General features: G+C 41.8%; 1 protein-coding gene and 1 long non-coding RNA gene across 3 annotated transcripts; one reads left to right on the forward strand and one right to left on the reverse strand.

Moving 5' to 3' along the window:
• Positions 1–557: 557 nt before the first annotated feature.
• Positions 558–3,257, reverse strand: LOC147818113 (uncharacterized). 2 transcript variants are annotated; one of them, XR_015438303.1, is made up of 3 exons: positions 2,986–3,257; positions 807–1,722; positions 558–712 (listed from the first exon to the last, which is right to left on the reverse strand). It is a non-coding gene; the product is annotated as an uncharacterized LOC147818113 (long non-coding RNA). The 2 variants fall into 2 exon arrangements; XR_015438302.1 differs by having other exon boundaries at positions 807–3,257.
• A 2-nt stretch (positions 3,258–3,259) lies between these two features.
• apof (apolipoprotein F) lies at positions 3,260–6,495 on the forward strand. The gene is made up of 2 exons (XM_023423409.2): positions 3,260–3,472; positions 4,162–6,495. The coding sequence occupies exon 2, from the start codon at positions 4,198–4,200 to the stop codon at positions 5,527–5,529; it is 1,332 nt and encodes a 443-aa protein (XP_023279177.1). The 5' UTR covers positions 3,260–3,472; positions 4,162–4,197; the 3' UTR covers positions 5,530–6,495.
• Positions 6,496–8,455: the final 1,960 nt, after the last annotated feature.

An 8,455-nucleotide genomic window follows, 5' to 3' on the forward strand; every position in this document is an offset into this window, starting at 1 on the left:
GTCAGTTACAGGAACCGTCCAGATTAAATATAAATAATGAGCCATATTTTATACTGTAAAGTCCCTCAATCACCTTGAAATTTGGTACATGTGTTCATGTCAGCACGGTAAGGGGCACTTTCCCATAGATAGGACAAACCTGACACGATCAGTATGTTTTTTGTCTTGTCCATCACCTTCATCAATTGTGGGGACACCAAACTTTTGTGTCAACAAGCAGGGCTTTTAGCTGTCCTTGTTAAATGACACACCTGCAGCAGTCTGTCTACCACAGGAATCTTCCAACAGTAATCTGTGAGACATAAAACTTTATCATTACAGCAGCAGAAGTAATGGGATTCAAGGGGAAATAAATAACAATTCAAATAAATAATTAAGTAACTTAACAATTGAATAATGTAGATAATAAACAATATAGTTGCACCTGCTGGTGTGGGACACCTTTATCATTCTTATTAGTAAATGGAGTTTATTAACCTTACACACTAAACATCTGTTTACAGAGAAAGTGTTACAGACCAGGTAGGTGGACTCAATAGGCAGAGACTCGAGGCAGATGGCGGTTACAAAGAGTTTTATTGCAAGAGAAGGTGCGGGGCAGATGAAGGGACGGATGATGAGGCGGATGATGGCTGGAGGAGTGTGGCAGGCAGGAGATCTGAGCCGGGCAGGGGATCTGGAAGCTGGAGGCCGGGTGGGAGTGCAGGTGATCCTGGGCAGAAGAGAAAACAGGCTAGAATGGCTCTACGGCAGACTGAATGGAGACAACTAGAATACATTTTTCGGGAGCTGGATAAGGAACTAACTCTGTAGCTGAGTCTACAATCCAGGGCTGGCTGACTGACGCAGGGAGCTTAAGTAGGCTGAGGCAGCAGACAGCAATCAGTGACACCTGGGCACTCCAGCACAGCTGACCAGCATCAGCAATTAGCAACCTGCACAGAGAGAGGACTAGGAGGCACAGGGCATGACAGAAAGATGAAAAAAACAGTACAAATGCCCATCTGTATATTCAAACTTGAAATAATGTCACAAAGAAAGACAAAACCAACATACGTGTTAGTATTTTACTTTTTCTCCCTGACTAATACTACATAGTGTAATGGTGTTAAACAATTTTAAGTTTACAATTTTGCACTATGTCACAATAGGCTCAGACATGATAATTGCGCTGGGATGAGCAGTGTTATTATGAATCACTTTGGTGACTCACACCAAATGAGCACCTAATGCTCTGAAGACTCAAACTCTAATGGTTTATCAAACCACAGCTGTGTGTAGAGCAGTCAGCTAGCATTGGCATATGCTGATGGTCTATGATTGGACTCTGGAGGCTTATTCTTTTAGCATTAACTCTGTAACCATACAAACAGCGCTCTAATTAACCGTCATACTTTAGGAACCACACTCCGGCCAGTGGTCTGACTTTTCAGATTGTTAACATGGTGAAACCCAGTGGGCTGCTTCTTTGTATTCAGGCTCCTTGAATGAAACAGCAGAGAGCAGGTTGAGAGTTACATCTAACAACTCCATTTTTAATCTGTAGAAGGTGTTTACTTAAGCCCCATGACAGTAACAATCAGGTCTGTTCTATGTCGTTTGGCTCCTTGCTGTTGTTTGTAGCTGAGGTCGGCTGCTAATCAGACCTATTTTCCACATCGAGTCGATTCCTCTGTCTCCAGCAGGGGACAGTGAAGGAGCGGCATCTCTGTTACGTCAAAACTAAAGAAACAAAGCACAACAGTGAAAGCAATGGGATGCTTCCTGTTTGTCTCCCCATTGTTGTTATTCTTTGCTTTCTTAGTCATCTTGGAGGATCCGCGGAGAGGAAAAAAATATGATTGTTGGTTTATAAAGCACTGACTGGTATTGGACCGCAATACATCTACTGCTACATTATATTCTGACATTATTTGCTTACTGTCCTCAGATTCAAAACTAAACAGAGAAGCATTATCAGTTTTCATGCACCACACATCTGGTGGTGCTCCAACTCTCAGATCTTACATAAAGGCTTACAACTTCCTTGTTTGTCTGCCTTTTACTGAATTACATTGTTAAAGTGTTAAGTCTATGTGGAGGCTTTGAGCATCTCCTTCAAAAGCTACAGTTAAATAGCACACAGATTATAAAGGGGGAAAAAACATTCATAGGTTATACAACACTTTGACTGCAACAGGTTATTGTGGCTCTATGTGGAATGTGATGCCTTTTTTTCATCTGTGGACCATTTGTTCATGAATGAGGCGTGTCCTTCCAGTTTAAAGAGAGGAGAAAAAACCCCGGAGTACTCTTACTGAATAAAGCTGGTTTTTTGTGTCAGAGTAGAGAGAGTGCGTGTGTGTAAAAGGGAAAAAGAAAGCAAGCAAGTGTATAGAAGTGAGAGTGAGAGACGTAGAGTAGAAGTGGGAGGAGGCTAAAGAGGCTTTGAATCTGAATAAAACGAGATTGGTCTTTTGTACTTAATGTTGCTCACAGTGCAACTACAACAAGAAATAGAAAGAAGCATGCATACTGCTGGAGACGACATTGGTTGTTTCCACTTCAAATTAAGGCCGTAGTAAGTAAAGCACAGTACGCGTTCCAGTTAATTGGGTCTAGCTCTAAAATGTAATAAGAGTTAAATAAAGAGTTAAATTCATCATCACAGGGAGTCTGATAAAGCCACATTTCTAAGTGACACTGATGTATGCTCCAAGGCAAAGTCAGGCTGTTATCGTCTGATTGCCTCAGACATGGACTTTCACTGACATTTCTTTAGCGTGAATAAATGGGACTCATGGGTGAAGGAAGTCCTTTCTTATATGCATTTTGAGGGCACAGCTATGCTATGTTAAATTCTATCTATCTTCTAAAAGCTATATAAAGATGAAATAGTGAGGGGAGAGAGAGTGTGAACAGGTCTGCAATAACAAAAATACACCAATAACAATATGGAGTTTTGTGTGAATTTTATGTCATTTTGTGAATGACTGAAGTCTTTACCTCAGAGAGAACCCTGTTTTCCTTCACTTCACTTCTTAGCCGTATAAAAGAAAAATTTGCTCACGGCATGAGGGGAGACTTCTTTCAAGTATTTGGGTCAAAAACAAAACCTACCGCCTGTGAGAGAGCGGCCACGGGGGAGAGGGACAGGGGGGGACGAGAGGATAGCAGGGCAGACAAACAAAACTTCTTTAGAACACATGGACTTTCCCCACGTGAATCAATATTCAAGCCTTGATCCCCCCGTTGAGCAATGAGGACAAAGAGAAGAGCGAGCTGAAAGACAGATGAGACAGAGGGAGGGCTGTGGGATGTCATGTGTAAAGAAGGAGATTCTCATTGGAGGCAAAGAGAGAGAAGATTGCCATGCATGTTTTGAGAAAAAGGGGGAAAAAAGGGAAAGCAAAGCGCATCCTACATATTGAAGCCATCTTGGTAGCACTGCTACACTCTGGACTCCAGGACTCCAGATCTGATTATTAGTAAGGTAAGTTCAGGACAAATAGCTGTCACAAGATCAAAAGATGCAATTAAATTATGAAGTTGAGGGTGGAAGAACATTTCTGTTTCTAATTGTCGTCAGTGCAGGAAAAAGAGGACATGCACAAATATTTCAGCTCACTGACAAGGCTCTGTATTGGGATGCATTTGCTTTTTCCTGCATGGCAAAAAAAAAGTTTTTAAAAAAAAAAAATTTTGAAATATAGATTTTTGTTTTGTCTGTTTGTTTGTGGTGTGGAGCTGTTATTCACTCACAAGTCACAGAGGGACAAACGCTTAATTTGTCAATGTTCTTGCTCAAGATATCTACTCATGTACTGAACTAATTTGACTCTACATCTGACTTTTTTAGATTTTCAAGCAGATTGTTTTAAAATTCTTAAATTATACAATATATACGAATAAGTAATTGTAATATTAAAACCACTACCAAACAATTAATTGCAGTAAGGGCACCTGCTGCTCTGTCTGCAGAGTGATGAGTGACAGGCTGCAGCCGCAAACAGCTGGAAAACAGCCAAATCATTTCTGCATACAAGTTATATAAACAGACTGTAATAACTTTACAATGACAGTACAAATAAAACCTTGTGTCTTTGAAGTCACTTTTTGTTCAGTGAATTCCAGTAGGACTCATTTTGTGATGTTATGGGCTTGCTCTTCTTTATTCTTTAGTGTAGTGGCTTTGAAAAGAGCCCTAACGAGAGTGGAATGATGTCCTCCAAGTTGAAGTGGCTGATTGTGATCCAGCTCCTGCTGAATGAACAGGCTCTGTGCAGGGCCCCACCTCCTCTGGCTCAGAGGAACACTCTGCCTCTAGGAAGTGACTTCCATGGAGAGGTGGAGGAAATGTCCAAACAGGATCATCAGTCTTTCCTGGGATCTCGACTCCAGCTCGGTCTCCCATCCGCTGAAAAGACTGGTTCTGTATCGGTGGCTGTGCAAAAAGAGGAGAGAGTCCAGTCTGCCAAACACATGATATCAGGCCTCAGGGCGAAGTTTCAGGGGCTGATTAAAGATCATCAACACATTCAAGGGAACGTCAGCTGCGAGGAGCTTCTGTCTGCCAGCACCATCGACGACCCACTGACTTCCATGTTCCCCCAGGAGCTGCTGGGTCTCTCCTTAGTGCCTGTGTTGGTGGTGGCAGGATGCCCGAAGGAGGCACAGACGCTGGTTCTGAGACTGTACGACCTGCTGGGAGTGGTGGACACGGAGGAGCTGCTGATGGAGGTGCAAAGTCTGATAGAGAGGAGGATGAGCAAATCAGCGTCTACACCAGCACCTGCATCAGCAACAGCATCTTCACAGAGGGATCAAGCAGGGCGCCACATAGAGGCTGTGATGTTTAACATCCAGCAGTTGGTGATGGTGGGAGAAGAAACCTCTGAGCGGGAAGGACATTGTGAGGGTTGGACCAGGGTGAATGGAACCATGCTGGTAGGAACAGCTGTGGAGGGAGCCACAGACAGTCTGGAGGAGGCTGTAAACAGCTGCGAGAGACTGGGAGTCGTGTGTGCTGGTGTGACCAACAGTGGACTGCAAACACCTGGCATGTACCAGGCTGTACTGAAGAAAGGCAGCCGGATCCTGCCATCTGACTCCTCGGGGTCTGAATGCTGGATCCGTCAGTGCAGCGCAGAGGAGGATGTTTCGGTCCCCGCTGCTTCAGGCCGACCGCGGATGAAGCGCAGCCCCCAGAGGAGCTGCATCAACAAAAGCGAGGAACGTGTGTACAATGTAGTGGAGTGGATCCCTGCAGTCAGCACCCTGTACAACCTCGGCACAGCAGTGTATTACGCCTCAGTCAACTGCTCCGAAACAGCCAAGGAGAGGGCCATCCTCAGTGCTGTTGACCTGGGCACTGATGCTCTCATGGTCGCCACGGGGGGAACTGCCGGGGTGGCAGGTTACGCTCTGGGTGCAGGGGTGAAGACAGGTGTGAAAGCTGGAGTCAGGTATCTGCTCAACGCCATGAAGCAGGAAGACGACGTGCTGGTGAACCAGTTCAGCTGGGAGGAGGGCATCCTCACCATTCAGTAGACTGAAGGATCAATGAATCAGCCTATGAAGTTTTCATTAGTTTATATGTTTGTTTTTTTAAGCAAAGACACAGGATCAGAGTTTGTTAACTGACATGGTTGAAGAGTAACAAATTGGTTTACCAGACTTAATATAATGTAGATTATATGGAAAACAGTATTGTTTTACACAGTGGATTATCAGAATCACATCTTGAAAGGGGAAAAAAGCTTTTTCTGTTTGTGTGACGGTGCACGCAAACCTCATTTTACACAAGTTAACACAATGATTATTCTTGAAGATGATTTCAGTGTTTTTCATTTAGTCTGTAAATTTCAGTAAATTACTTGTTTTTTCTAGAAGGTGACAATCAAACCTACAAAAAAAATGAAAATACAGTTAGTTTAGGTGTAAAGTAGATAAAATTACACATTAGAGTAATTGCAAACAATCTCGGTAATCTATAACAATAGGTAACCTCAGAAAGTATGCCGTGATCCTTTTCCTTGTAGAAAAATGTAAATGTTTATGTGGAAATTAGATAAAGTAGTTGAACAATTTATCATAGCAACAACATTTAAGAAGAACTGGTCTCAGGAAACTACGCCCTTAAACCCTCAAGAACCTTGATTTTGCCCTCTGTCCACTGTCTTTTCCTCTGGTTTCTGTCCTTCCTCACTCTTGTTGTTTTCTTCCTCCCATCAAAACCTTTTGTCAGGTCAGAGTCACACTCTCACCTCTGGTGTAATTGCAGGGACAGTTGACTGGTAACTAAATTGTATTGTTTTATATGTTTTTCTTTAAGTGTTAATAAATTGTATGTGTAAATGTGTGTGCATACAGTTTGCTGTCAGTGTGGTAGTTTAGTATATAATCAGACTGCTCGTTCAAAAGTAAGCCTGGTTTCGTGGGGAGAAATAATGTTAAACGCGCATGAGGCGTGACAAAGGAGATTAAAGAGGACAGAGTGACTGACCTTCACAATCATGGTGATAGTTCTGTGTTTCTTTTGATAGCATCAACCTCCTTTCCAAGCGGTGCTGCACCCTCTTCTCTATGTGCACAACAGCTCACCACTTGTGTTTTGACAAATATTTGATGTACTGTCACAGTCTTTTTTTCCCATAAGGAATAGCCTGGTGGCTCAGAGAAAGAAAATCCTGAGGAGACCTTTGTCACAGAAAACACTGACATGTCACAGTAGGAAAAGTGCAGGTGTAAATAGTAAAATCAGTGAGTTTGAAATTTAATTCGAATAGAACAGAGTCATTGTGTCTCTGTGCCGGCAACAGATTATCCGTCCCATCCTCATGAACGCAATATCTAAATAAGCCCTTGAGGGAGTTTCTTCAAATTTGGCACAAATGTTCATCTGGACTCAAGAATGAACTGCTTAGATTTTGGTGATCAAGTTCACAGGTGATCTCACAAAGGATAAAAAGTTTACTATTACTATCATGACTCTGGATGGACAAGGATGTCACCTGAAGTGGCAGAGGCATACAACTGCAAGGTGAGAGTTAATGTTTGTCTACTGTTGCAAAAAGGATTTGGATACATAGTTGAGTTGGCTGCCACCTCTCAGTGTGTTTGACTCTCTGCCTGTGTTCGTCCCATCACAGACTGGGGAAGTGTTGCCTGCTTCTGGGCAAGTTCATACTGGCACAGGTTACAACACCCTGAACAAGATAGTCAGTTACTGATGTGCATTAGCAATAAGATGTCTGTCAAAAGCCCAGGTGATAATCCTAAACAGTGCAGTTATTTATGATAGCTGATGGGCAAAACATTATTGCTCTTCTCATTCTGAGTGCTGTCTGGTGAACTATGCTCTCAGTTCCCATATTTATCAAACTCATACATCCATGGGTACGATATGCAGTGTTAGTTCTCTAACTGTAGTAGAAGGATATAAGGAACAAGCTGGACAAGCTTTTGTTTAAATAAGAAGATAAACACAGCCTGAGTCCTAGTAATGAGAAAAAAGATTGGATTTTTTTCTAAAGCTATACGCTAGTTTAAGACCTATCTCTTGTCTATGGTGAAAATAACCTTAGTTTGAAACCCCTTTCTCAGGTTTTCACATCTAGTATAGTAAGGTTATATCTAAGGACAGATATAACAATGTTTATTTTTGACATTATTAAAGGCAGGAACTGTTTATCAGCAGGTGTGGTGAGCTGAAGGCAAGAAACACTAAAACGTCTTGGTCATTGAAAAAATAAAATTGAACCCAGATAATTGCAAGACGACCAGTTGAAGTAAAAAAATCCTCCAGTGAAACCTTGTTTAAGCAGTAACTCTCTAGTCTGTAATCTGTGGCTGACAATGTGCTTTGACTCTCTCTGCATTATTTTTGAGAATGTGGTGATTTCGACACCCTGACAAGGAGTTTACCTTGAATCACATACAAATTACATGTGTTTTTTTATTATGTTATTTTGTAGATTCCATTTTCTTACAGAGAACATTTTTGCACAGTTAAATAAATGTAGGGAATGTGAATTAACATGATTCGAAAAGACAATTCACAACTCATACCGTGTACAAATATAAAGTTGATCTTTATAATGCTTTAAATTTGTCTGTACAGCAGCTAATCAAGTGCTGTACATTAATAAACACACTTACTTTACTGAAGCAACTTTTTTTTGGAACAATTTTTTCAGCCAATCTTTTATTAAAAAAAAACAAAGCAAACAACTGTATGTTACTGTGCTCTCCAGGTCTGCTAAGTTAGCAGGTAGCAATAAAGGCTACTCTCTCCCCTGCTTCTCAGTGTAACAGATGCTTAGTTATTCCAAGTGAGGTTGAGATGAAGCTTTATGAAGCATTGAACCATTGCAGCAAAGCCGTTTGAGAAAGGATTCATTTCTTGATGCTTGCTGTGAACAGTGTGACACCTACTGGCCAAAATGTAAAATAGGCAAATACAAATGTTTGTATA

The sequence above is a fragment of the Seriola lalandi genome, unplaced genomic scaffold, assembly GCF_002814215.2.
Source record: "Seriola lalandi dorsalis isolate HSWRI2012SDOR001 ecotype SW California unplaced genomic scaffold, Sedor1 jcf7180002054692, whole genome shotgun sequence".
NCBI lineage: Eukaryota > Metazoa > Chordata > Actinopteri > Carangiformes > Carangidae > Seriola > Seriola lalandi.

Excerpts from the sequence above, each read along its gene's own strand:
- apof (XM_023423409.2), top strand. The coding sequence starts at position 4,198 with ATGATGTCCTCCAAGTTGAAGTGGCTGATTGTGATCCAGCTCCTGCTG.